The 27862-nt window shown below is 42.2% G+C and overlaps 2 protein-coding genes across 8 annotated transcripts in view; one reads left to right on the forward strand and one right to left on the reverse strand.

The window, feature by feature from the left end:
- On the reverse strand, positions 1 to 27208 carry Aamdc (adipogenesis associated, Mth938 domain containing). 6 transcript variants are annotated; one of them, XM_005379832.2, is made up of 4 exons: positions 27100 to 27187; positions 20028 to 20169; positions 3216 to 3311; positions 1 to 179 (listed from the first exon to the last, which is right to left on the reverse strand). In XM_005379832.2, exons 2-4 carry the CDS (start codon positions 20157 to 20159, stop codon positions 39 to 41), a joined length of 369 nt encoding a protein of 122 aa, XP_005379889.1. In that variant the 5' UTR covers positions 20160 to 20169; positions 27100 to 27187; the 3' UTR covers positions 1 to 38. The 6 variants fall into 6 exon arrangements, with proteins under 6 accessions (XP_005379889.1, XP_005379885.1, XP_005379887.1 ...); XM_005379828.2 differs by lacking the exon at positions 27100 to 27187 and adding an exon at positions 25939 to 26045; XM_005379830.2 differs by lacking the exon at positions 27100 to 27187 and adding an exon at positions 25739 to 25872.
- Rsf1 (remodeling and spacing factor 1) overlaps positions 26368 to 27862 on the forward strand; it is a 127351-nt gene continuing 125856 nt past the window's right edge. For both annotated transcript variants that reach the window (XM_005379827.2, XM_013511807.1), the window contains exon 1: positions 26368 to 26651. In XM_005379827.2, the coding sequence (XP_005379884.1) occupies positions 26465 to 26651 (187 nt within the window). In that variant the 5' untranslated portion in view covers positions 26368 to 26464. The remainder of the gene's footprint in view (positions 26652 to 27862) is intronic.

The raw sequence follows: 27862 nt of genomic DNA on the forward strand, positions 1-27862 counted from the left end.
ATCGGTGCTTAGTGGTTTATTGTGTGGTGAGGGCTCCATTAGCAAGTGGAATGGAAGACGCCGCCTACTCTGACCCCCTGTGCAACCAAGGCATTGTATTCCTTCACTGCCTGCTCTGTCTGGAGGACCCGCACATCAATGCCTTGTTTCCTGAGGTACTCCACGGTAGATGGAGGCACCTGGGGAGGAGGAAAAGAGAAGAGTAAGCGGGGAGGCCCCGAGAGCTTGCTTTCCTGCTACAGGGAAGGGCACGCTACAGAATTAGACAGTAACATCTGTCTCTCCTCAATCACCCAGAGTGTCACTTGTCTAAAATTTGGCAGTGAGCCTCAGTGACTCAGAGAGGCCTCTAGGGTTAGAGATGTAGTTTGGTGGTACAGCATATGTGAGCACTCTTGAGGCACTGAGTTAATCCCTAGCACCACAAAAAAAAAAGGTGCTTGGAGGTGACAGAAATGTAAACAGCTCAAGTGAAGTAAAAATGAGAAAAGCGTGGATTTTGTAGTAAGTCTTTGATTTAAGTCCTTACTAGCAGTGTGACCCTGGGTAAGTGAATTAAATTCTCAGGCCCTTCTTTCCAGATCTACAGATTAGGGAGACTAACACCTAGTTCCCAGCACCGGAATAAGAAGTAGGCAAAGGTATGGAAAATACCTAGCATGCTGTAGAACCCAAACTGCATACATTTAAAAGATCTGAGTTGGTTTAATCTGAGTTTAAATTTTTAATTTTGCCACTTTTCAACCAAAAGATCTTTGATTAGTTCAGGTGTCTCAGTCCTAATTTCTCTACCTGTAGAGATAAAAATGCTTACATCACACAGCTGGTGTGAGGATGGAATCAGCTGATATATGTGTACTGCAGCTCAGGAAGGCCATTCTTGATCACCCCTAAAATGCCCTCATAAGTCACCTTTTGTTTAGAGTATTTATTCTGTGAAACTGTCTAGTTTTTATTATCTATGAAGAGGATGAAACTTGTATTTATCTCAGTGTCCTCAGTGCCTACAACAGTGCTGATCTATAGAAAATGCTTACTGTGTCTATGTAAATTAATTTATATAGCAGACAGTCTCAATACTGGCAGCTCTTATTTGATGATATAATTTCTTTTTTCTTTTTTTTTGGTGTCTTTTTGAAACAGGGTCTCGCTATGGAGTTCAGGCTGGCCTTGAACTCACTTTATAGCCAAGGCTGGTCTTGAACTCACAACGATCCTCCTGCCACAGCCTCCTGAGTGCTGGGATTACAGGCATGTGCCACCACGCCCGACTGGATGATATTTCAATTCTGGCTTGTCTTGAATTCTTTTTTTGTAAAAACAGTTAAATTAGATCATGCCACCTAAGAAAGAGGTGGATAAAATATTTTTAATATGCTATATATTACCTTTCTGTATGTATAAAATATTTGTGAAAGAAGCCTTATATATAGAACTTATTGTAATGCGAAAGACTAGTTTAGATTTTAAAATTAAATTAATAAAAGGCCACTTCATCAGTATGAAAGAGGACTATAGGACATCTATATAAAGGGAAGAATGAGGTAGCACTCATAATACTTACATGGGAAGCTATCTATATTGTATTGGGGAGGAAGTCACAGGACTGTACATATAGTGTGATCTTTTTTATATGTTCGTTATATATACATGCAGATCTGTATGTATAAGCATGTACATATTTGTAGATACATACAGAGAGCACTGGAGAGATATATACCATATGTAGTGATTGGCAAGGGGATATCTTTTACCTTTTTAAATCTACATTGCATTCTGCATTAAATCTTTGTTTTTATTAGCACATGCTTGCAATGCAGAATGAACACCTTCGTTGTGGGTGGGTGGTACATGTACATGACCTATCTGAATTCTTTTTATATACCTTTCTTCTCCCCTTTCCCAAAATTTTAGTCCCCTTCCCATTTGCCAATGATCTAGCTCCCTATTTCCTATTTTTGCATGAAGTCTTGAATTAACTTACTTATTTTTATTTTGTGGTTTTTTGTTTTTTGTTTTTGGTTTTAGACAAAGCCCTATGATGTAGTGTAGGTTGGCTTTGAACTCACTAATGTAGCCCAGGCTGACCCTGAACTCACAGCCTCCCGAGTGCTGGGGTTAAAGGAATGTGCTACCACACCTGGCTTTGACTTACCTTATACTGAACAAGTTTTCTGTTTATTAGTATATATTTGCAGTACATACTGTTCACATTCCTTGTGTGCAGCTGGTACATGCACATAGCACATCTTTCCTTGTTTTACACATAACACATCTTAATGGCATTCTTTATCGCTTTTCCCTTCCACTTCTTGACTCCCTTCCCTGTTGAGAACAATCCATGTTCCTTTCTATTATCTATATTTTCTCATAATTTTGGGTTGTCATTCATGCATGTGATATTTAAGCTTGTGTGTCTGATTTATTTCACTTAATATGGTCCCAAAGTGGATCCATTTTCCTACAAATAGCTCAAGCTTCTTTCTTTTTATAGCAGAGTAGTACTCCATTGTGTATAAATACATTTTCTATCCACTCATCTGTTGAAGGACTGCTTGCGAGACTTAGCTATTATGAACTGTGCTGCTATAAACACGGGTGTGCATGTATCACTGTAATATGATCCCTGGGATAGTATTTAGGAGGGAATAACTGGGTCAAATGAATAGGTATTATTTCTATAAGTGAAATTTGCCTCCTGAAAGAGGCAAAAAGCATACCTTGAATGTGTCCATGAAAAGAAAAAGCACTATAAAATGTAAAGCAGTATTACAATGTAAAGCATCAAATACTGTCGTGTGCCTCATAACGGATGTTTAGTCAGTGACTGCGTGTAAAGGCTTTCTCGCCTGGTGACGTTTTGCAGCGTCTTGGTGTGAGTACATGCTGTGGTGGTGTGAAGACAGTGAGGAAATCACCTAAGGACATACTGCTTAGGATGTATCTCTCATTAAGCAGCGTATGACCGTACTGATCACTGTGGAACTTGAGCACTTCTAGAACTGAGGTATTTCTGAGAAACAGCTGAAACAACAGTCTCGGGTTTAGGTAGACCTGGAGAGCCCAAACCTGATGAAGCAAGATAGTGGATGTGTCATCCAGTGGTTCAGCAAAAGGAAATACAGAGATCACCTCTGAAAAAGGACATGTCTGTAGAGGTAAAGGTCCAAGAGACTGCCACTGTCTGCAGGAATGCCGTGCATAGCACTACCTACCTTCAAGGCCTCGTTCATCCCTCGGCCAATCACAAGGGTCTGCACACCCTTCTCCACAACCTCCTTCACATCTGCAGGCTGTACACCAGGAGAATGCTGGATGTGAAATGAGAAAGCAGAAAAGGTACTAATCCTTTGCAACAGGCATTCCTGTGTGTGTGTGTGTGTGTGTGTGTGCCTGTGTGCCTGTCTGTGTGTGTGTGCGCGCGCGCGCGCGCGCCTGTGTGTGTGTGTGTGTTTCTAGGGATTGAACCTAGGGCCTCAATGCATGCTTGGAAGTGCTCTATTACTGGAGGTGGAGGTATATCCCCAGCCCTTTTACATTTTCAGAGTGAGTCTTGCTAAATTCCTTCAGCTGGCCTTGAATTTACAATCCCCCTGCCTGTCTTCTGAGTAGCTGGGATTATAGGTGCACACCACAGTGCCTGGCTGCAGTAGGCATTCATATAGGATTGACCGAATGAATCATTCATTCACTCATTTATTGACGAAGTGTTTACTGAGGCTTACTTTGTGCCAAGCATCTGAGTCCTGACAATAAGAGAGAAGACAGTACTTCCCTTAAGGAGCTCCAAATCTAGTGAAAATTTTAAAAGACCAAAAAGAAATTTCAGTAATTGTACAAGTGGTACAGGAATTAAGTTCAGGGTACTACGAGACTATATATAAAGGAAGTGGCCATGGTGCCATGCACCTGTAATCCCAGCACTCAGGAGGCTGAGGCAGGAGGACTGCTGCAAGTCTGATGCCAGCCTGGGCTACATCGTGAGTTCAAGGCCAGCCTGCACAGCATAGTGAGGCCCTGTCCCAAAAAACAGAACGAAACAGAAACACACCCAAGAATATAAAGGGCACCTAATTCATACGTGGGAGGTTGGGCCAGGTGGTCAGGGAAGATGACATTTAAGATGACAGACTCAGAGATGAGCAGGAAGAGCCAAACTAAAGGAAATCAAGGAAACAAGACTTCATATAGAGGGAATAATACATACAAGGGCTGAGAAGAAAGAAAAAGCTTAGCAAACTACAGGTAGTTCAGCACAACTCAAATGTAGATTCACAGAGGTGGCAGGAAAATACAATAGGTACAGACTATGTTAAAATTTGGACCTTAAAAATCTCAGCACTAGAGAGGCGGGGGCAGACAGAGGCCAGCCCGGGCTACACAGTGAGTACAAGGCCAGCCTGAATTACATAGTGAGACTCTCTCAAAAAACAACAGAAAAACAACCTCAAAAAACTTTGCAACAATCTTTACACTTTTCCTTTTCTGAACTCCTTTCCCTCTGAAGTCCAGGAAATTTCTTTTTATCCTTTAAAACCTATCCCCCTGTGTGGTGTCACATGCCTGTACCTCCATCTAATGACCACAGAGAGGTGCTCTGCCCAGTAACTGGCCGATTGCAGGTAAATAAAAATTACTTGAAATGTGAGCCTAATCTTCCCCACGGCAACCTCTTTATCTGTACACACTGGTGTCGAAGAGCGCAAAAGGCCAATAGAAAAGATTGAAGGGAATATTAAAAAAACTGGTAAACAGCAGAGTCCAAGAATATGGGAAGCCAGGTACATAGGCAGATGCCTGTAACCCTAGCTCCTCAGAAAGCCAAGGCAGTAGGATCACCTGAACATACATTCAAGGCCAGCCTGGGTAACATGGATCCTGTCTTTAAAAAAATGGGAACACAAACTATATCCAAAGTAGAAGATAATGAGTAGGAAACAATATAGGAAATGAAGAAAACCTTAAATTTGTTCAATAAATAGAAAATTGAACAGTCCTGTGTCTGTTAGAAACTGAGTTTAAAATTTAAAACCTTTCCATGGGGCGGGTGTTCTAGGCACAAATGACTTCTCTGGCAAGTTATTAATTTTTTTTGTACTGGGAGTCAAACTCAGGACCTTGTGCTTCCCAGGCAGGCGCTTGTGCCACTGAGCTATGTCCCTGGCCCAAGCTGTTAAATATTTAATGAAAATGTCCAGCAAAATAATAGCAAATCCAAGGTTGGTCCAACACTCAAAAGTCATTAAGCAGCTGGGTGTGGCTGGGTGTGTCTGTAATCCCAGAACTGTGGGAGGCTGAGGAGGAGCCCAAATTTAAGCCCAGTATGGGCAACTTAGCTACTTAGACCCTGTCTCAAAATTTTAAAAAGGGCTGGGGACGTAGTTCAGTGTGAAGGCCCTAGGTTCAATTCCCAGTACTGAACCGTCCACCCAAGTCGTTCATTATAGAACGAAGAAAAAACATGGCGCTGGGGGTAGAGCTCAACGATAGGTTGTGTACTTAGCACACTGAAGTCCTAGGTTCAATCTCCCTGCATCCTCCTAGAGGAGGAAGAAAACTCGTGATCATCTCAAATGATGCAGCCAAAGCACTGGACAGTGTTCACCAGCTACTGACGATCTCGTCTACAGACTCCCAGCAAACTAAACTAGCAAGGCACCTTCCTCACTGCAGTAAAGGACCTTGGAGAAAAACCTACAGCTAAACACGGACTCTGGTATTGGAATACTACCAGTTTGTCGCAGATATCAGTCATAATGGATATCAGGTAGATATTTACTTCCTCATCATTTATTTAACCTGTTCATTCTACCCTGTCCACTGCCATTTTCTCTTGTTTGGACCTAACTTGCAGACTGTTCCACATAAACTACTTGAGCCCTTTCTAATGATCCATTCTTCAAAGTGTAGCCAGAATGATCTTTTAAAACACCAGTTTGTTCATCCCACCCTCTGCTACACAGCATCCAGCAGCTTCTCTTTGTCCTTGGAATACCAGGTTCCTTAATGTGGCTGGTTAAGTTCACAGCGGCCTGTCTGGCCTCACAGTCTACGCCTTCCTCTTGCACTGTGCTCCAGCCAGACTGGCTTCCAATAGTTCTTCTACCAGAGCACAAACTCCCTCAGCACCGTTGAGAAGAGTATGAACTGGACAAAATGTTTGTGTATCACATATCTAACAAAGGACTTGTATTCAGAATATATAAAGACCTCTTAAAACACAACAAGAAGGCTGGGCATGGTGGCGTATGCCTATAATCCCAGCACTTGCGTGGCTGAGGCAGGAGAATCGTTTGCGAGTTAGAGACCAGCTTGGGTTACAAAGTGAGCTCAAGGCCAGCCTGAACTGCATAGTGAGACCCTGTCTCAAAAAGACAATCAAAAAAACCAAAAAACCCCTCAAAACAAAAAATAAAACACAAGAACATCCAGTTTTAGAAATTGGCAAAATATCTGAGCAGTTTATTAAAGCAGATCTATTGACGGCTAGTACACACAAAAAGGCTATCATTAGTCACTGTGAAAATACACACTAAAAGCACAGCGAGACACCAAATGCTGGAAAGGATATAGAGAAGCTGTTATCTCATATACTGCCAGTGGGAAGGCAAGATGTAGAGCTACTCTAGAAAAGTCTGGCAGCTTCTCGTGAAGATAAACATATGCACCTCAGCAATCACACCTCCTGGGTATTCATCCTACAGAAATGAAAGCTCGTGCTCACACAAAAACTTGTATGCGAATGTTCCCGACAGCTTTATTCATAGTAGCCTAACAGCTTTCTTTGTAGCAGTCAAAAACTAAACAACTGAAGTGTTCATTAACTGGTAAGTAAGCTGACTGTACTACAATTCAAATCACGGAATATTACTCATCAATAAAAAAAGAATAATGACACACATGGCAACATGTATGAGTCCAGGAAGTATGCTAAGTGAAATGAGTCCTGAAAGATTACACACTGTATTACTTCATTAGGACAGATTTTAGTAAGATACTTAGATAATAATATTTGTTAATTTCCTGATTTTGATTATTGTGTTATGATTATGCAACAAAATGTCCTTGTTTTCTTAGGAAATACACACAGGTATTTAAGAGTAAAGGGGTACAAGCCCATTGTGGTGGTGCATCCCTGTAATCCCAGCATTTGCGAGGCTGAGGCAGGAGTACTGCCATGAGTTTGAGGCCAGCCTAAACTACACAGTGAGTTCAAGGCCAGCCTCAACTATGAGACCCTGTCTCAACAAAACAAACAAACAGAACAAAGGGGTATAGTAGCTTCAACATACTCAGTTGAGACGGAAATTATCTGGAGATGAAGAGGATGATAACATACGACAAAAAGTTAACTTTTGGTTTGAGAGAAAGATACATGAGAATTTTTTGATTCTTATAACCTTTTACAAATCTACAATTATTTGAAAGTGATATATATGTATTTTTAGAGTGTAGTGGGGCCTGGATATAGCTCAGTGGCACAGCATCTGCCCGGCAAGCGCAAGGTCCTGAGTTCAATTTCCGGTACAAAACAAAAAAATGTAGTGTTTTACGCATGTTACAGATTAGCAGAAAGAGACCTCAGAGAGACACACACATGCCTGTTTGTTCCTGCCCTCTGACTTCACCGAAGCCCCAGAGCTGACCAAAAACCAGGTGCTATATGCAGAAAGCTGCAGCACATTTTTGTAAGCTTTCCCTATGTCTCTGGGCCCCTTATGGAGTGTGCACCTGTTGGTGCCATTCTTCACCCATATTCCCGAGCTGGTAACAAAGCCAGATTCTCTGTCATTACTCCCTTTTGGATTCAGGCTTATACTAAGGCTGTATGTGCTCAAGTCTGAGGGAATATCGGGCTGGTACAGGCTGGAAGCTCTGCACATCAGAGAGCGGCCAGACTCACGGCAGCAAAGGTGCAGCCTCCTCTTGGCTCAGAGCACAGAGCAGTGCCCGGGTGTCTGAAGATCCCGCCTTCCCCGTTTACCACAAAGACCAGAAGAGATCTGGGGAATTGAGATTGTTTTCTTACAGGTATTTAAGCTTGCAACTTTAAAAGGCTTTAAATGAAGTAAGATGTATTTTCACATAATACAACTAGTTTTTAGAGAGTGTAAGAGGAGTGGATTAGACACCCTTTGAAAAAAAATTTCAAAGCTCTGTTATTAATCCTAGAACCACCATGAATTGAATAAATCTGATTTAAAGAACTTAAATTTTCTTTTCTGAGGATAGTCCCAGTGAATATTTAACAGAATTACAAATCAGGGTGGGAGATCCTCACCACCCTAAAGTAAATGCTGTACATGAGTTACTGAATGATTCGTTCATTTACCAGAGGAGCACCTACTTGGAAAAGTGCCATGAACCCCGAACTTTCAGAACTCACATTCTAGTACAATGAAACAAGACCACTGACTGCCAGAAATCAAGTGAAAGGTTCAAAGACTGTAAAACTCTGATCCTCTGGAGATGTTGAGACTGGAGACAGTCACAGCCCACAGAGTTGCTGGGTCAATGGAACTCAGTGATGAATCTGGCTGCTGCTCCACTGTAGGCCCAAGGTGCCACACAGACTAATGAACGGTAACTGCAATGGCCTGTGCATCCGGGCGCTGGCGCTGATTACTCTCAGCCTCACGCAGAGGCCTGGAATTGGAGCACCAGACTGTTATTAAGGCATCTTCAACCTGCCACCAGCTCTTCCTGTGCATCTTTCAGTTCCTCTGGGCAAACCACTAATGCTCTCTTCCCTACTGAGCGTCTGACTTGGTTCCTCTTCTCTAAGAGGCTTTCTGTCACACAGCTTGGGGTTGTAAAAGCTTATTTTTTTCCTTCCCTGGAGGAAAGCTATTAATTGTGGGAAAAATGTCTAGCTGCCGCCCATCGTACACACTAAAGAGAACGGCATCTTTTACGGCTCAGAGATTTTATGATAAATTTAAAAATTACACTTTCAAAGAATTTTCTTTTGCCAAAATTAACTGAGCATAAATGAGGCGGGAGTAGCAATGCCATTATCTATCTGGCTGTGTTGCTGATAAAAGCAGATTCTGCAAGTGAAGGTTAAAGGAGCTCTGCAGTCTGTCCCTGGTGGACACTGCCTGAGTCACATTCTCATTATCGTTCATCTGACTCAACAGCCTCTTAAATGGTCTGTCTCCACCAAAGCAGTGGCCTGCTTCTGTGTCACAGGCCTTTCTGTCAGCCTGGTGAAGTATATGACTCCCTTCTCAGACAAATGTTTTAAAACGCATAAAACAGTTGGGGGAATGGAGAAAAGAAGGAAGGGAAAAGCAAAAGCAAAAAAAAGACAAGATAGTTATACTAATTTCTTCTCTTTTTTCTTTTTTCTTTTTTTTTTTTTTGTCTTTTTGAGGCAGGGTCTCGCTATGCAGTTCAGGCTGGCCTTGAGCTCACTTTGTAGCCCAGGTTCGTCTCCAACTTGCCACGATCCTCCTGCTTCAGCCTCCCAAGTGCTGGGAGTACAGGTGTGTGCCACCACGCCTGGCTACTACTAATTTCTCTTAGTTCATTGAAAAGACAGGTTTGTGCTAATATTGTTTGGAAAATTAAATGCTGATATCTTATACTCTGAATAACTAATTTAAACATAACAATATGCAATGTATTAACCACTGTTACCATCCTATCATATTGTTTTTGGATTTTGTTGTTTTTTTTTTTTTTAATAAGTAAATAAAATGCATTAAACAACCTAGGTGTGGTAGCACACACCTCTAATCCCAACACTCAGGGAGGCTGAGGCAGGAGGGTCACCGAGAGTTCGAGGCCAACGTGGGATACATAGTGAGTTCAAGGCTAGCCTGAACTATATAATGAGACCCTGTCTCACAAAAAAAAAAAAAAAAAAATTAAAAAATGCTTTGAAATCTGAGGATGTTCTCCAGTTTTGGATTTGGAACATTTTTGATTTCAGATTTTTCATCTAGGGATGCTCAGCCAGTATCTATGTGAATACAGTGGTGCCTCAAACTTAATTTATTTTGTGATTTTGGGGAAGATGCCACATTTGTGTTTGTGTGGAGAAGATGGGTGCAGTTGTGTGTGTCACCTGATGTGAAGTTTGTGAACAGAAGCAGAATTTTGTTGAATGCTTTTGTTTGAGAACCGAACTGTTTGTGAACAGAAGCATTCATCAGTTGAGATATTACTTTATTCTGAGATCCAAAAAACTGCCAAACCTGAAACACTTCTAGTCTTCTATAGTGGCAGAATACTAGGGGTTTTTTTGTCATTTTGTTTTTTTCCTTTTTGGTGCTGGAGATGGAACTGGAACCTAGGCCCTCACTCATGGTAAGCATATATTTTACCACTGAACTACATCCCCAGCCCCAGCCCTAGGATTTTTTTTTTTTTTTTGAGACAGTGCCTTGCTATGTAGTGTAGGCTGGCCTTGAACGCGCTTATGTAACCCAGGTTAGCCTCAAACTCAGCAATGCTCCTGTCTCAGCTTCCTGTGTGCTGAGATTACAGGTGTGCACCACCACACCTGGCTAAAATGTAGTATTTTATCATGTTAATTTCACAGTAGCTGCTTCCAATGTAAACCACTGTTGCAATGTTTCTAGTGTTTAAAACTATAGCGTACATGTTTTTATATAATGTGGATCCTAAATGCAAGGCAATTACTTTATCTGGTACTCGATTAAAAGAGATCTTAAAGGACTAAACAAATTTTTAAGAGCTGCCTTTAAAATTTGATCCCTGAAAAAGATTCAAGCCTAATCTATTAAACCTCAACAATCAAGAGTCATAAGACCCACAAAATTGGGGAACTTTAAATGTCAATCTAGCCCCAACCAACTACATATTGAAGTCTCCTGTGAAAATAAATGTCTGTAGGGGTGGAGGAGCCTTGCCTCGAATACTTGAGGCCTTGTGTTCACTCTATTTCCATAAAATAAATGAATGAATAGATGTTTCTTAAAATAGGCGATCAATTGAATAGATTTTTCTATTGTCCTACTTCAATACTGCCCCACAATTTTATGTCTCTGCATGTGTTTTTCCTACTATTAAGGTACTTATCCCAGTTTACCAGAGATCAAAGATGACATCTTCTGCTAAGAGAAGGCCACCTACAAGGTCTTAGGTACCCTTCCTCTCTACTCCCATTGTACCTCCTTGGTTCAAAAATCGCAGCAATTATTTTTTTTGTTTTTGTTGTGGTTGTTGTTTGTGTGATTCCCCAAAAAGTTGACTGAAAGCAAAAATGGGTGACTTGTCTTAGAGTCAAAGCCTGGCTCTCAGTAAACAACCTTAACATACTGTAAGATGTTGAACCCTGAGTACACACTGTTCATTCAGAGTGAATAAGTTGTGGTGCACTTCTAAATTCATTCTGAATGCTAGAGTGGTTGAGATACAACAGAGGATTCTGAAAGACTCTGAGATACTATCAAAAATCTGTCCTTTCATCTGACCAACCTACATTTGTACTTACATTTTAACCACAATCTCAGTTCTAAGCATTTACCTTCAAGATACTTCAGACAAGTAAAGAAAACATGCCTAAGGTTACTCACTACAGATTTATTTATTGTTTTGGTATTCTGAGACAGGGTCTTGCTTTCTGCAATTCAGGCTGGCCTCGAACTTGCAGCTATCCTCTTGCTTCAGCCTGCTGAGTGCTGGGATTACAGGCGTGTGTCACCACACCTGACATAGCATTATTATCACCGCAAAATATGGGCAACAATTTAAGCGGACAAAGTGAATAAACAATACGATGTTCACAAAGCAGATTACTCTGCATGGTGGTAAAATGAAGAAAATACATTTTACAAAACTGATACTGATTTTCAGCACATACTGTTAAATAAAAGGAAAAATAAAGGAGCAGCGTATGCTCTGTTTTTGTTAAAAAAAAAGGGGGAAGGGGAAAAATAAAAACAAGTATGTACATGTATATACTTATGTTTGTTCATTTTTCCAAAAAAGTACACTTGATAAAGCATAAGGTAATAAAAAGAGATAACTACAAGGAGTCAGGAATGTGATGGGACAGATAGGCCTGCAGAGACACTTTCTAAGTATACACTGGCATAGTTTTGTGTTTTGAACCATGTGAATGTTTTATGTACTCTAAAACTTTTATCAGGAAAGACAGGAGAGGAAGACACTTAAAATTGTATGTTACAGAAACAAATGAACTCAAATGTTTATCAAACTGATAACACTAAAAAAAAGTAAAGTGACTTCTAACACATTGCTCTGACTGTACACCTAATTGGGAGATAGTCTAAGTACAAACAGCCTGGTTATTTAGCTTCTTTTTTTTTTTGGTACTGGGAACTGAACTCAGGGCTTCATGCTTGCCAGGCGGGCGCTGCGACGCTGAGCCACATCCCCAGCTATCTTGGTTATTTAATTTAAACATTTTGTTAAATGCTGAGGATCAAACCCAGGGCCTCCGTCCCAAGTCCCTATTTTGTGATTTGATGTTGGTAGTAACACTGGTACAGTGATTTCAGAACTTTCTAATGTATAGTGGAAAAAAGCAAATAAATGTTTGCACTGATGGTCAGGGAAGGAGTCCTCACTGAGGGAGAAGAAGGCACAGACTGAAATGAGGGGATAAGAATCTGGTGTTAGGATATGTGCTGCCGAGCAAGCACAGGGTTAAGGGTCTTGGAGGGCTGGAGTAAACCCGAGTTATCATTATGAACTCACTGAACATATGTGCATGGCGGCAAACCACACATATTTTCTGACTCTTTATACTGAAAGGCCTTACATCTAATGACTCCCCGTAGAAATCAGCATGTCCAGAGTCTAGTTCTTGGTTTTAAGATACCATTCCACAATAAAAGGAACCAGAGCTACTTGAAGGAACATCTGAATCCAAGGAAATATATCTTGCAGTACCAGAAAGCAAGGCAGTACTCAAGAATGATGGCAACATAACAAAAAGACTCTGGCCAAAAGGACACTGCGACAATTCAAATTTCAAAAATACTAGTGATAGCAATAGAACAAAACATATTAAATTTGAAAAAGAAACTGAGTTGATGAAGATAATAAAAACGGTGTGAGTAGCAGAAGGAAAACTTCACAGAAGAATACATTAAGAAATGTAAAGGAATAATAGAAAATCATCATTTTGCAACCACTAACAGCCAGGTGTGGTGGCGCATGCCTGTATTCCCAGCACTCAGGAGGCTGAGGCAGGAGGATCACTGCCAAGTTTGAGGCCAGCCTGGGCTATAAAGTGAGTTCAAGACCAGCCTGAACTGCATAGTGAGACCCTACCTCAAAAAGACAAAAACAAATAAAAAAAAAATAATTAATTCAAGCAAGGTTCAATGGCTAAAGAGCTAAAATAATCGGAAAAAAGATTGTTGGGGAATAAGGCATTCAAAATGCTTCAAATGACTACAGAATCATAATCAGTTACAAATAGAAAATATATCTTTATAATAATCTGATGAATACCAACTCAACGAAGTGATTAAAGTCTCGTCATCCATTGGACAAACTGACTTTATATGTATCTACTATAATGTACTGAATCACCTGTGTAGGATTCTTTCCAAAAATGTTAACTTGAGAGAAAAAAAAAAACAGATAAATCCAAATTGTGGAACATTCTCCAAAACACTGGCCTGGACACTTCAAAACTGCTTTATACAAAGGGAACTAGTATTAGGTTAAAAGAGCTACAGAAACATGACAACAAAATACAATGCATAATCACTAATTCGATCCTGCATGCATTGGAAAGGACATCCAGCTGTACAAGACATTACTTTACTGGAACAACTTTTTTGACTATGGAGTTGCTATTTTAAAATATATCAAGTTTCTTGGATGTGACATTGTGATAATGTGTGGAGGAATGCCTTTGTTCCTGCTACAGTATTTACTTGCTAACGTGTTTAGGGTTCATGTGTCACACTGTCTGCAACTAACTTTCAAATGAAATGTGAAACATAATTAATAAGGGAAAGCGACAGCTGGAGGGAAGGAGAGAGAGATAGAGACATACATGAAGGAAATGTAGCAAAGTAACTAAAAAACTAGTTGATATATGAGTGTTCATTGTTTTTCCCAACTTTTATCTAGTTAAAAGTAAAACCAAAGGAAGAGGGGTTCCACGCAAGATTTTTCACCTAAACCTGGTTTAGAGTGGAGCAGGAAAACAAAAGCAAAATCAAACAAAACCACAAAGGCAGAAAGGGTGGGAAACACTTCATGAGTCTTTCCCTAGGTAGAATGGTCCTGAACAGAAGATCTTCTAGCTTTGTCAGTGGTACAACTCTTTGAAAATTATGTTACATTTTAGGCATGTTTTGGGAGAGAAATGCTGAAATCTATCATATCTACCATTTACTTTCATATGACTAGGGAAAAGAGTGTGTGTGTGTGTGTGTGTGTGTGTGTGTGTGTGTGTGTGTCTGTGAATGTTTAGAGAGAGAAAACCCATGGAAAAATGTCAGCAATTTGAGGACTTAGGGAAATAATATATGACAATTTATACTATTCATACTATAGTTGTTCTGTAGGTTTGACATTTTCCAAAATAAGTTGAGATAAAAGTTTCCACATTTCCTTTAGTTTTCTTTGAGTGGCTGCTAAGTGTTATTGCTTTTCTTTAATTTATACTTGTATTATACCTTCTTTTTTAATTTTAATTTTCTGTGATTTTGAGACAGGGTCTTGCTATATAGTTTAGGCTGGCGTTGAACTTGTGATTCTCCTGCCTCAGGCTCCTGAGTGCTGGGAGTACAAGCGTGTGCTCCCATGCCTGGCTCTATACCTTCTTTCTTGACCCCTTTCAGCCTAATGACAAGATATATACATTAATGACCTATGCATGTTTCCACATAGAAAATTCTTCAATAGGCCAGTTGCTGCTATAGCATAGAAATGAGTAAGGGGAGAGTGAAACAGAATAAAAGTATGGGTTTTAGAGAAAGAAAATCTTAGGTTCAAATTTTAGTTCCAAAAATTATTAGTTGCGTGACCTAGAAAAGGTGTATTTCCAAACATTGGTCAGTTTGCTTAATGCCTGGTAGAGATTTTTGAGGTATACATACTAATTATTATTCAAAGACACTGGTTGAAGATAATAAATTTCCTCGATTATTTCCATTCAGTAGTCATGACACAAACTGTCCTCCCCATCATTTAACAACAAAAGAATCATAACTTTAACCCATGTCAGATGTCAAAAGGATTAAAAATTATTTAATGACATAATGAAAAATTATGAAAAATTCAACTCAGCAAACATTTTAGTTCCAGATTTGTAGGCACCGCACTACATGCATACGTCTTGCTAAGATTCACCATTTAGTTAAGGGAAACCAATAATTATTATAATAGGAAAACTGAGCTTATTGCTGTAGTAGAGGCCACAAAGTCTTCAGTAATGAGAAGGGAGCAAGTAGCTCATTCTCATAGGATTATCAGGAAACGCTTCCTAGGGGAGAAAGCTTAGGAACTAAAAAATACATAAGATCTCATCAGATACAGAGGGAACAGTTCATTCCAAGTAAAGGAATGATTTGAGCGAGTGTATAGAGGAATAAAAGATCATAGTAGGTTTGGAAGATAATTAGTGTTTGGTATGGAGTAGCTAGGCCCTCTGATGTGTGTTATGAAATATAGGATATCAGGTTGAAAACAGAAGTTAAAATTGTATCATTAAAAAATAGTCTTGAATACTACCCTGGGTAGTTCTTACTTGATTCTGAGGTATACAGAAAACCACTAAAATTTTCCAAGCACAGGGCTGGCAAGATCAGTTCTATCTGTTACAGATCAAAAGAAAGGGTGACCTAATAAAGGCAGAAAGACCAGGAAGAAGACTAACGCCATGGTTCAGGCTCAGGTTCACGGTTCAGGGAATAAATCTGGAAGACCTTGCTGAGGCTGCTGAGTCATAAATGTGCTTTGCCAAATGTACTGGGGGAAAAAAATGGAGAATTAAAAATTGTCTCTGATATTTTTCTTTAAGGTGACAATGGAGAGTGATACCATTAATAGAGATAGGGAACACAGAAAAATACCTGGCTGTCGCACCTTGGAGGGGTGGATGTTGATGAAAGGAAAAAACCTGCTTTGGATTTGCAGAGTTCAAGTTACTCAAGGAACATCTCCCATGCAGGTGCCCAGCATGCAGCCAACCATTATGATGGTCTGGGTGGTTGTTTTGCACATGTTTACTCGTCTTGCTCTCCATATGTTGGAAGAATGTACTTGTATATCAGTTCACAGTTGGATAATGATGCTGGTGAATCTGTGATAAGCTAGTCTCAAACCTGTGGTGACCCTTGAAATACATGTGGTCAGTGGAGCTGGTGCGTGAGCCGTGGATATCACCGTAAGAACAGGTTGTCACTACCTCACTGATGCAAGGAGAAGAGAAACATAGAGCAGAGGGCTGCGGCTGTAGCTCAGTGGTAGAGCACTTGCCTAGCATGTGCAAGGTCCTGGGTTTGGGCCCCAGTACTAGAGATAAAAAAAAAAGACATGCAAAGTAGAGTCTATCCAGTCCACTTGTAAACTGCAGCTTGAAGAGGTGTTGCCCCAGTTAGAGCTATCAGCATGAGAATAGATAGTTATTATTGTATATATATGTACATATCATTAAGTTTGGGGTAATTTGTTAAAGAAACTAGGTGAATGGTACTATTATATATTAGAGCATAAAAATAGCTTGAGATGATACTTCCATCAGCTGAATTTTTTGTTTGTTTGTTTGTTTGTTTTTGAGACGGGGTGTTGGTACATAGTTCAGGCTGCCCCTGAACTCACGATATAGTCCAGGCTAGCCTTGAACTTGTAGCAATCCTCTTGCCTCAGCCTCCAAGTGCTGGGATTACAGGCATGCACCACCACACCTGGCTCCATCAGCTGACTGCAAAAATAAATTTGGTAGCGTCAGGCATGGTGTGGTGCACTCCTGTAATCCAGCACTCAGGCAGGAGGATCACTGAGAGTTCGAGGCCAACCTGGGCTACAAAGTGAGTTTAAGGCCAGACTGAACAGCACAGTGAAACCTTGTCTCAAAAAGACAAAAGTCAATCAATAAATAAATGTGGTAGTCTAAAGAAATAAGTACTCCCTTAACACTCTCAGGTACTTCTCTCTTTTTTTTTCCTGATTCAGGGAATCTAACTTACAACCTTGTGCTTGCCAGGCAGGTGCTGTGCTGCTGAGCTAAATCCCCAGCCCCCTCAGGTACTTCTCTTAAAGACTGCCTATGATGCATCAAAGTATTTCATGACTAAGACTGTAAAGATGTAAATTAGCCATTTTTATCATAATTTAGCCAACTTTGGGGGGAAGGAGAGAACAACTAATAGTCTTGAGCATTATTATGTGCTATGCATTGTGTTAGGTAATAGAGGAAGATAGGACATTTAAAAAATCAACTATGTATTATGTATCAGGCACTATGTAGAACCTTTGCAAAGATGATAACATACATTTATTTATTTATTTTAGTTTTTGTGAGACAGGGTCTCACCACATAGTTCAGGCTGGCCTTGAACTCACTATGTAGCCCATGCTGGTCTCAAACTTGAGGCAACCCTCCTGCCTCAGTCTCCTTAGTGCTGGGATTACAGGTGAGTGCCAACACACTTGGCTTTTGAAGATGATAATATTTAATACCAAAGTGACCCTATAAAGTAAATTATTTTTTAGGCTTCAACAGCAAGATACTGATTCAGTAAGTATGGGGAGGGAAGAAGATAAAGGATCTACTTCCATCATTATGGCCTGAGGAGGAACTCCACTGACCCATTCTAACTGAAAATTATTAAAGCCAACAAAACAACGAAGAAAAAACAAAACCAAAAACCTCCCCAAAACAAGAACAAACTTCAACAATTCAAAACCTCTCTCTGGAAATGATCAAAGAGCAAAGAGCAAATGAAGAAACATCTATTCAAGAAAATCTAAAGCCAGGTGCAATGGTGCATCCTTGTAATCACAGTTGCTTGGGAGCATGAGGCAATTAGGATCCAAGTTTAAGGCCAGGCTGGGCAACTTAGTGAGACCCTATTTTTGACAAAACAAAACAAAACAAACCCAAAACAAAACAAAACAAACCCAAAACAAAACAAAACAAACTCAACTCAACCCAATTTAACCCCCAAAAATCGAAATGAAAGAATAAAAAGAACATGAAAAAAGATTTTTTAAAGTGTTGGGGGATCGAACTTGGTGGTAGGCTGCTTGCCTTAGAATGCAATGAGGTCTGGATTCAATCCCCAGTATTGGGAAAAAGTGAAAGAGAGAGAGAGAGAGAGAGAGAGAGAGAGAGAGAGAGAGAGAGAGAATCTTTGCTGCAATGGACTGAATGTGTGTCCCTACAAAATGATACACTGACACATGAGTGTGATGGTATTCAGAGGCAGGGCCAATGGACGGTCAGTAAGTCATGGTGGTGGGTCCCTCCTCAAGGGGCTTCAGGCCTTTATAAGAAAAAGCCAGAGAGCTGGTTAACTCATTTCTGTTGGCTGAGAATCCAGAGAAGTTGGCTGTCTGCAACCTGGATGCAAGCTCTCACCAGATTCCAACCATGCTAGGTTCCTGATTTCACATTTCTAGGCTCCAAACTATGAGACATAAATTGATGGAGACCACTACAAAGCAGCTGTAAGCAGGCTTAAATTAACCAATTGGCTTTCCATGTTTACTTGTGAGTCTGTCCAAGGCCTAGGCTCCTTGTCTGGAGATGGGCAGTGGACTCATAGTAAGTGAACTTCTGTGAGTCACTAATCTTTACTAAGGCCTGTAATGATGGGTAAGCAGTGAAGCCTCAAAGGATAAGACAAGGTTACAGCCAAGGACACCTGGATCCAACCTCAACTAGATAAAGAATGTACCCTCAGGCATCTCACTCCTGGGTGGGTTAATTTAATACCTTACTTAGAGAAGTCCTTGAGTGGTTCCTGCCCTTCTTGAGTACTCCCCTCCCTTCTCATAACTAAATAAATATGGGCTACCCAGAGCAAGTCTTGGTCTTAGCCCTGAGAGAATCTCAATCTCCTCCTCTATTCTGATAACTATATAAATACAGGCCACCCAGAGAAGGTCTTGGTCTTTGCCCCAAGAATCTCGAATTCTGTGAGAGGTTTTTGATCCTCCTGGAGTCCTGAAATCATTCCACTTGCCTCTTTTATTTAGCCTTTGCTGTATACTTGTTTGGGAGATTGCAGACCTGATCAGCCTGCAATAACTAAGGGATATTATTAACTCAATAATAAATGTTTATTGTTTAGGGTTTCAGGTATAGTAAGCTGAAGTGATTGAAGCATTTGGTAAGAAAGTGAGACTGTGGCATTCAAGTCAAGATTGCTTCCTGCCTCATCCTTCTCAGTTAAATGAGGCAGAAAATTCCACTCCACACTGTTGTAGTGAAGTACATGGGGCTCTCTCTCCCTTTTGCTTTAACTGGAAGGCCTGCTTCCTAGGAGCAGCAGGACTTCAGTGTTTTCCATCCTACCGCCAACTTTCTGTTGCTGGGGCTAAGTCTCTGGTGAGTGAGGAAGAGGGGTAGGGACTCCCTCTTTTAAAAACCCTACTTCCACTCAGGGGAAGGAGGCTCTATTTTTGACATGGCACATGAAAATACTGGAGGAATACAAATCAAAACCACAAAATGATTAACAGTCACACCCAATGAGATGCCTAACTAAAACAGGAAAGAAATTAGCTTTGGTAAAGAGGGATGTGAAATAACTCAAGCCTCATACTTTACCAGTAGAAATGTAAATACAGCTACTTTGGAAGACAGTTTGACAGTTCCTCAAAAGAGTAAACAGTTATCAATATGAAAATTCCACTGAATTATATAGTTTAAAAGGGTGAGTATAATGGTAATGAATTATATCTGAGAAGAATGGAGGGAGGGAGGGTGGAAGAGAGAAGGGGGAGAGAGAGTGAAAGAGACAGACAGGGAATTCTCACTTGGTTGTTACTGTCAGGAGGCTGAAAGTCACCTGGCCAGCCCCATGAAGTCTCAACCAAACCAGCCCCTAACATCTTACCTCAGTTCCAGTTTCTCTCCAATCCCAAGTTCGACTCCCTCCTGGCCATACTTTGCAATCCTTATAGGTTACAGTACACCCTTGTACTTTCATTTGCCCCCATGAGAGAAATGCAATTTCCGGGGAAGACATAAGCACCGAACTGAAATATGAAAATAAAAGAAAAATATGTTAAATCAGTTGAAACAGCTCCAAAATATAGATAGTAAACCCCAATTCTCCATGACTTAAGAAGTATCTTTCTTGTACCTGAAGGTGTAGCTCAGCAGCAGCAAGGGCCCACTGTGCACAAGGCCCTGGGTTTATCCCTAGCACTGCAAAAATAAAAAAATTTTAAAAATGTAAAAAGGAAACATTTTTCTCTGCTATGTAGCTGTCACTTACTGTCTACAAGTGTAAAAAGGCCCTATTATCCTTGGGATCCTGGATCACTCATGCGTGGAAACCAGTTACTACAATTACTTCTCAGACTCCAGAGGTAATCCTTAGGATATTTTCTGGAGATAAAAGGTGGAAATTCATTTCAGCATGATAGACTGAGGAGGCTGACAAATCTCTCTCAAAAAAGAAACTATAGAGCTGAAAAAAAAAAAAAACCTGTCAGAAAAACCATTTGTCACTCTAGAAATAAAATTAAAGGCAACCCATAAACTGAGAAGTACTTATTCACAGAAACCACTGAATTTCAGATAAGAACAGCGTTTTTTTCCCCTGTTCTTGCCGGGCACTGCTCCCATTCCTTATCCTAGTTCTGCTGGTACCAAAGTTCATGTAGGTTGGGGCATGGAGATGAACAACCTTTCTACTAGTGCCAAAGGCAGCACACTTGCTTTAGAGCATGATCAGTGAAAATGCTCTCAGTGGCAAGAAAAGATTGGCAACAGAGGCAGAGACTTAAGAAACTCTCAGAGGTGACCTGGTGGTAGAGGGCTTTATAGTCTCCACACATCCCAAGTGGACTAGAAGCTGTGAGCTTATGCATCAAAGACCTAACAGCCTAATTCACTCAGACATTCCAGGCAATGGAGCCTGAGCACATACACAGGGAACAAACAAGGCTCAAAGGATACCAGTAGGAAGTAAAAACCACTGAAAATGGATAAGAATTTTGAGTTCACTCTTCAGTATATACACTGATCCATCAGTAAAGCATGAAAGTCTTAAGTAGCTCAAAGTATCTGAGTAAAATCTTGAATGGCTTTTTGGCTGACTAGTAAGTTTTTCAGACCAAGAGGAGATCCCCGGAAACCAGGCTTAAAAATAAAAGTAAAAGGGGCAAAAAAGTAAATAGAAATTTCAGTAGCCATATACTGCATGGGAGATGGAAATCACAGCTTTTTTTCTTTTTTGTGTGTTGAGGGGTTATACTAGAGATTGAACCCAGGGCTTCATGCTTTGTGGGGCAGTGCTCTGCCTGTGAGCTATATCCCCACTCCTTTATTATTTTATTTTGAGGCAAAGTCTTACTATGTTAACTAGGCTGGCCCCAAACTTGTGATTCTCCTGCCTCAGTCTCCTAAGTGTTGGGATTACAGGCGTGTGACACCACGTCCAGCTTCAAATTCTCTTCTTATAAAGAACCAACTCTACCAAATTAAGGCCCCACCCTCAAGAACTCATTCAACCTAATTCCCTGCTAAAAGTGCAATTCCCAAATATATTAACTTTGGAAGGTCATGTGAAATTTAAAGAGATGCAATTCATAGCAACCATCCTATGGCAGTCTTGATTTTTGTTGTTTTATTGTAACTTTTGAAACCAGGAAGTGAGTTTTCAGTTTTCTAATCTAAAGTTAAAAAAAATATTTTGGGTTCTTTGCAGTTCCATATAAAGTCAGATCAACTCATCAATCTCTGCAAAGAAGCCAGCTACAATTCAATGGACACTGCATTGAATCTAACTGAATCTAATTCAATTCAAAGAGCACTGCCATCTTTTTTTTTTTTTTTTTTTTTTCTTGGTAACAGGAATCAAACTCTGGACCTTGTGCTTCCCAGGCAGGTGCTTGTGCCACTGAACTATATATCCAGCCCCAAAGAGCACTGCCATCTTACCAGTACTAAGTCTTCTGTTTGGGAACGTAGCTCAGTGTTAGAGTACTTGCTTCGTACATGCAAGGCCTGGGTTTGGTTCCCAGCACCGAAGAAAATTTAAGTCTTCCAATCTATGACTATGGGTTTTCTTCCTACCTGTCTTAATTTCCTTTAAAATGCTTTATTATTTTCAGTGTCCTAATTCTTTAAAAATTTTACTTTTCTAAATAGCTATCTGTGGTGGCCCATTCTGGGAGGCTAAGACAGGAGCATTCTAAGTTCCAGCTAAGCCTGAGCAGTTTAAGGAGAACTTGTCTCAAAGCAAATAAACAAACAAACAAAAAAACAGGTTGGGAATGCACCTCAGTGTGACTGCCCTGGGTTCAATTCCTATTACTGCAAAACCAACCAACCCAAAACCACACACACTAAATAACTATTCTTGATGTTATTGTAAATGGAATTCCTCCCTGCTTTTCCTTAGGCCACTGCTTCACTATGTTGCCCAAGCTGGTCTCAGACTCCTAGGATCTAATGATCCTCTTATCTCAGCCTCCTTCCTGAGTAGCTGAAACCACAGGTCCATGTCACTGGGTGAATTAGCTTCTTACTTTCAATTATGGACTGTTCGCTGCTAATGCATAGAATTTGATTTCTGACTTTTTATCTTGAATCCGGCAAACCTGAACTTATTAATTCTAGCAAATCGTATTTAAAAATGTTTTTGTATTCTTTAGGATTTCCTACATATAAGATCATGTCATTTAGGACAGAGTTTGTTTTAATTATATTGATTATTGAACGTTAAGCAAACATTACGTGCCTGGGAGAAATCCCACTTGATCATGGTGTACTTGTAAGTTATTTTTTTTTAAAACAAGTTATTCTTAATATTTGTGAATACACATTAAGCCAAGGTAACGTACATGCATAATCTCAGCTCTCAGGAGGCTGAGGCAGGATGACTGGGTGAGTTTGAGGCCAGCCTGGGGTATACAGTGAGTTCAAGGCCAGCCTGAAATGTATAGCAAGACCCTGTCTGAAAAAACGAGGAGGAGGAGGAGAAGGAGGCCATACATTTATATCTTGTGTTCTATTTTTACTTTTTCATTTTTAGTGCAGTCCTGATCTAGATATATCAGATTAATTTCAAAACACTAATGAGTCCTAACTTTCAATTTGGTCACTATTGCTATAGGTTGGGCTATATTCAAAATATTTAATAATGAGGACAGTGTGAACACCGAATACAAGAAAATGGAAGTGGAGTGCTGGAATAGAGTCTGCTGTATTTACATCAAAATTCAGTTGCTGGGACTGGTTGGAGGGAGACCGAGTAGCCAGTGTGACACATACATAGGAGGATCAGGGCAAGGGCTATTCTAAAACTGGCATTTCTTTTTCTTTCTGTACTGGAGATTGAACCCAGGGTCTCTGTAGTGAATGAACTACAGCCTCAGCCCTTTTAAAATTTTTATTTTGAGACAAAATTTCATTAAGCTTGAATTTGTGGATCTTCCAGCTTCAGACTCCCAGAGTGCTGGGATTACAGGCATGTGCCACCAGGCCTGGCTCATAAATTGGGATTAGACTTTTATACTGTTAGCCCAGAAAGGCAATAGACAGTAGGTAGTATTATGGAATGTGTGTTTTTAATCTTCTTTTCAAGAACAGTCTTTGGAAAAGCATGGCCTACAATTTGTAGTAAAATACTTCTTATCTTTTGACTGGGTATAATTTTCTAAGTCTAGAGGACTTTGTTCCCATGCCAGTCTGGATTAGACAAGGCAAAAACTCTAACCTTATTTATCAGTCTCTGTTTGCATAATGGTGTGAGAGTACAGAGGAAAGTACAGTAACGAAGCTTTAAAGCTTTTACTTCTTCTCTTTTAGTGGTACTGGGACTGAACCCATGGCCTTATCCATGCCAGGCAAATGGTCCATCACTGAGCTACATCCCCTCCCCTATTTCCTTTCTGGAATATTATTTTACAGCCTCATGGGAGAGTGGGAGGTGCAGTACCAAAGAGGTGAAAGACAGAAATCTGGGTAAGGTTTATATAATAATATATATTGAAATCTTCCTTTTGATTTTTTTTTTTTTTGGTCTTTTTGAGAGAGGGTCTCGCTATGCAGTTCAGGCTGGCCTTAAGCTGATTTTGTAGCCCAGGCTTGAATTTACGATGATCCTCCTGCCTCAGCCTCCTGAGTGCTGGAATTATAGATTTCCTTTTGATTTCAAGTAGCAATCTTTCTAGCAATTCCTTAGCAGAAATATGATTTTGAATACTGGGTACCTGGCTTTTAAAGTCAATTAAGTCATGAGTATATGAAATTTTTTTTTAGATCTTTCCACAGAATTGTCGTTAAAGATGCATTCTGAGCTATGCATGGTGGCACATGTCTATAATCTCAGCACTCTGGGAGGCTGAGGTAGGAAGACTATAAGTTCAAACCCAGCCTGAGCAACTTAAGAAGACCCTGTCTCAAATTAGAAAATAAAAAAAGTACTGGGGATATAGCTCAGTGTGAAGATCCTGGTTTCATTCCCAGTACCCTCCACCTCACATATATAATAAACACACACACACACACACACTCACACACACACACTCACACACACACATCACAAACCTTATTTAAATCATTTTAAGTACTGTACATACTTCAGTAGCGTTAAATATATCCACACTGTTGTTCTGACTTCAATTTCTTACAATTTCTCTTAAACTGGAATGTTCAGAAGTATTTGGTAAGTTTCAAAATAATTTTTGTTCCTTTAACCAGGGTTTATTACCCAGATTCAGATTACTATTCTAGGTAATAAATTTCTCTTACACAATTTTTTTCTCTTTGGATAAATGAGTATTTTTTCAATCTTTAGATAATAATATAGACCACTACATTTTTCTCTTTTCATTTTTTTGACCTGGGAACATACAGTAAAATTCAGTATAAAACTATGTAACTATTTTCCATGTTCCTGATATAATTATTTGCCGATATATTTATCCTCCTTCAGTGATAGATTTTCCTATTTTATGTGCATTGGGTTATACTTTGCTTTAAATTATTTCTAGGAAGTACTAGGCAAGTTTTGGCTCAAAGTAGTAAACTGTAGCTAAACTCAGTTTAAATTATAGGAACAAGTTTATTTACTAGCAACAATGAGTATTTTTAAGAGTTTACAATGTGCCAAGGCACTGTGCTAAACACTTTACTGTGAATTACTTATCGAAGCTCTACGACTTAGGAACTGTTAATGCAGCACTCTCGGAGAAATGAAGTGTCAGAGTGTCACAAAGTAGTTTTGCGAGGTCTCAAACCCGGCCGAACTGCTTCCTAAGCGGCACGTTCTATTTGCTCTGCTGGCATTTTTCTTTCCCAGTGGGATTCTTTGTGGGAGAACGTCCACGGCTCCCCCTACGGAACGGAATTCTGTCTTCAACTTTTTGCTGTCTCTTCGCAAGTTCGCGCTTAGTGGAAACCTTGGCCCGCGGGCCCCACGGAGCCGAGCCCCGAGCCCCGGTGCCAGGGCGCGGCGCCTCGCCCTCAACCCTGCGAGCGGAGCGCCCGCAGCGCCGGTCCCCGCAGCCCCGGCCCGCCCGGCAGGGCCCAACGCCTCGCTCCGGGATCCCCGCAGCCTCCGCTCTTCCAGCCCAGCTGAGATCCCCGTACCCCACGAGCGAGGGAGCGCCGCGGCGAACTTTGGCGGAGACTTCTGACAACCGTCCTGCGCCAGCGTAAGTCACCGCAGCGCTCCGCCGCCCGCACGCGCGCTGCTCCTAATTCTGCTCTTCTTTCTGTCTCAACGTCCCCCTCTGTCCTGCGGCCGGTCCAGTTCCTAGGTTAACTCCTTCACCCCCCTCAAAACTCACGCCGCACTTTTCCTCTCAGCGGTGCTCTCGGGACGGCTGCGCACTGCCCCGCTCACTCCGAGCACCCGGAGCCTCTCACCCAGGCGCCCTCCCACTCCGCGAAGGGAACCAGTGTCCGGCAGCTCGCCACGGAGGCACCGCCTCCTCAAGCCTATTGGCTGTCGTTTTCAGAAGTCCCGCCCCCGACTTGCAGCCCGCCTCCCCGCCCCGCTTCCCTTGTTTTCGTTCCCGCTGTCACACGAGGCAGTGGCAAACCGAAGTGGGAGGGGAGCGGAGGAGGAAAGGGGGCGGAAAGAGGACGGAAAGTGAAAGGCACAGAGTGCCTCTCTGTCCCCCGTCTGGCTCAGTTCTCGACTGCTCCGGGCCGCGGTGGTATTGTGGGATCGCGGCGCCGACTTACAGACGCTGCGATCCGCAGGCGAGCCCACTCGCGAGCGCCTCCTGTCGCCCGCAAGGCTCCCCTGCCATCCTCGGCACCCCAACTCCTCCCCCGCTCGCCTCCTCCTCCTCCATCCTCCAGTTCAAAATGGCGACGGCGGCGGCAGCGGCGGCGGCGATGGCTCCTCCGGGCTGCCCGGGTTCGTGCCCCAACTTCGCCGTAGTCTGCTCCTTCTTGGAGCGCTACGGGCCGCTGCTAGACCTCCCCGAGTTGCCGTTCCCTGAGCTGGAGCGGGTGCTGCAGGCGCCGCCGCCGGACGTCGGCCACGGAGAAGGTAAGCGAGGGGCCCGAACGCCCGGCGGGAAGCCGCCCTGGCGCGCTCTTCTCGGCGCTCTAGGCGACGTGCTGGGCCTCGGCGGCTGCGTCCTCCCCCGGGGCGCCGCTCTGCCGGGCCGCCCTTCTGCGCGGAGCCCCCGGGGCCCGGGGCAGCGGGGAGGCGGGGCGGAGGCCCCCCGGAGCCACGGTGCCCGCGGGGAGCGGAGGTGGGAGCGTCGCGGGTAGGTGTGGGCTGGGGGCGGGAGGGGTCATTGTGCTGGCCGGCGGCCCGTAGGATGTCTCGGCTCGCCAGGGCCGGTCCCCCACCCCTTCTCCCTCTAGGTGGCGGGGGAAGGGGAGCGCAGGTTCCGGCCAGCTTTGCGCTTTTTCCTCCTCCCCTCCTCCCATCAAGCCTCCCGACCATCTCGGGGGCCCGTCTTCTGGGGCGCCCCCTTATCTGCCTCTACCTGAGTGGGCGGAGGCCGGCGGACGCCAGACTCTCTCCCTCGCTCTGCTGGGAACTCCCCCGAGAGTAGGCTCGTCCCTCGTTTCTTCCCCTCCAGAGCTGGTTTAAAACACCCCTCAAACTCCTTTCTCGGAGTAGGGAGGTCTGCTCTGAACGCGAGGGAGGGGGTTCTCTATTCTTGCGCAGGGAGGGTGAAGTCGGTTCAGCTTCTCCACCTCGGGGAGGAGAGGGTTAATTTCTCCTCCTCCATAGTTTTCCTCCTTCCTCTCCCCACCTCCCCCCAAATAATAGAAAAGCATCTCCCCACTTTTCCAAACCCTTCCCCCTTCGTCTCGGCTGCAGGGCTTAGGGGAAGAAGTCGCCTTCCCATTTGCAGGGTTGGGTGGAGTGGTTAGTCTCTAGCCTGGAGGAGGGGCTTTGACGGCGGGGGAAACAGTTGAAGAAGGTGCTTGTTGCTCATGTTTCTCTCTCTGGTGCCTCTGGTCTATTATTGGTGTTCGCAAGTGGTGCTCCTTCCACATAAGGCCACCGCGCGGGTGTAGGGCGCATGCTCTGCCCGGCCCCATTGAAACTTCCTGCTGCCGCTGGTGATTCTTGTGCTGGAGCATCTCAGCGTTGTGTTTGCTGCCTCCAGCCCTCACTCAGCACCAACACTCGCCCCCATTTATTCCCGATCCATGCCTCTCCTTTTCTGGCACATTTCTTTTCTCAGAGAAGGCCTATTTGTTGTACTCTGAGCATCGCCTTTATCTGAGAACAGCCCT

The sequence above is a fragment of the Chinchilla lanigera genome, unplaced genomic scaffold (genome assembly GCF_000276665.1).
Source record: "Chinchilla lanigera isolate Chin_1 unplaced genomic scaffold, ChiLan1.0 scaffold00013, whole genome shotgun sequence".
In the NCBI taxonomy this organism is placed as follows: Eukaryota; Metazoa; Chordata; class Mammalia; order Rodentia; family Chinchillidae; genus Chinchilla; species Chinchilla lanigera.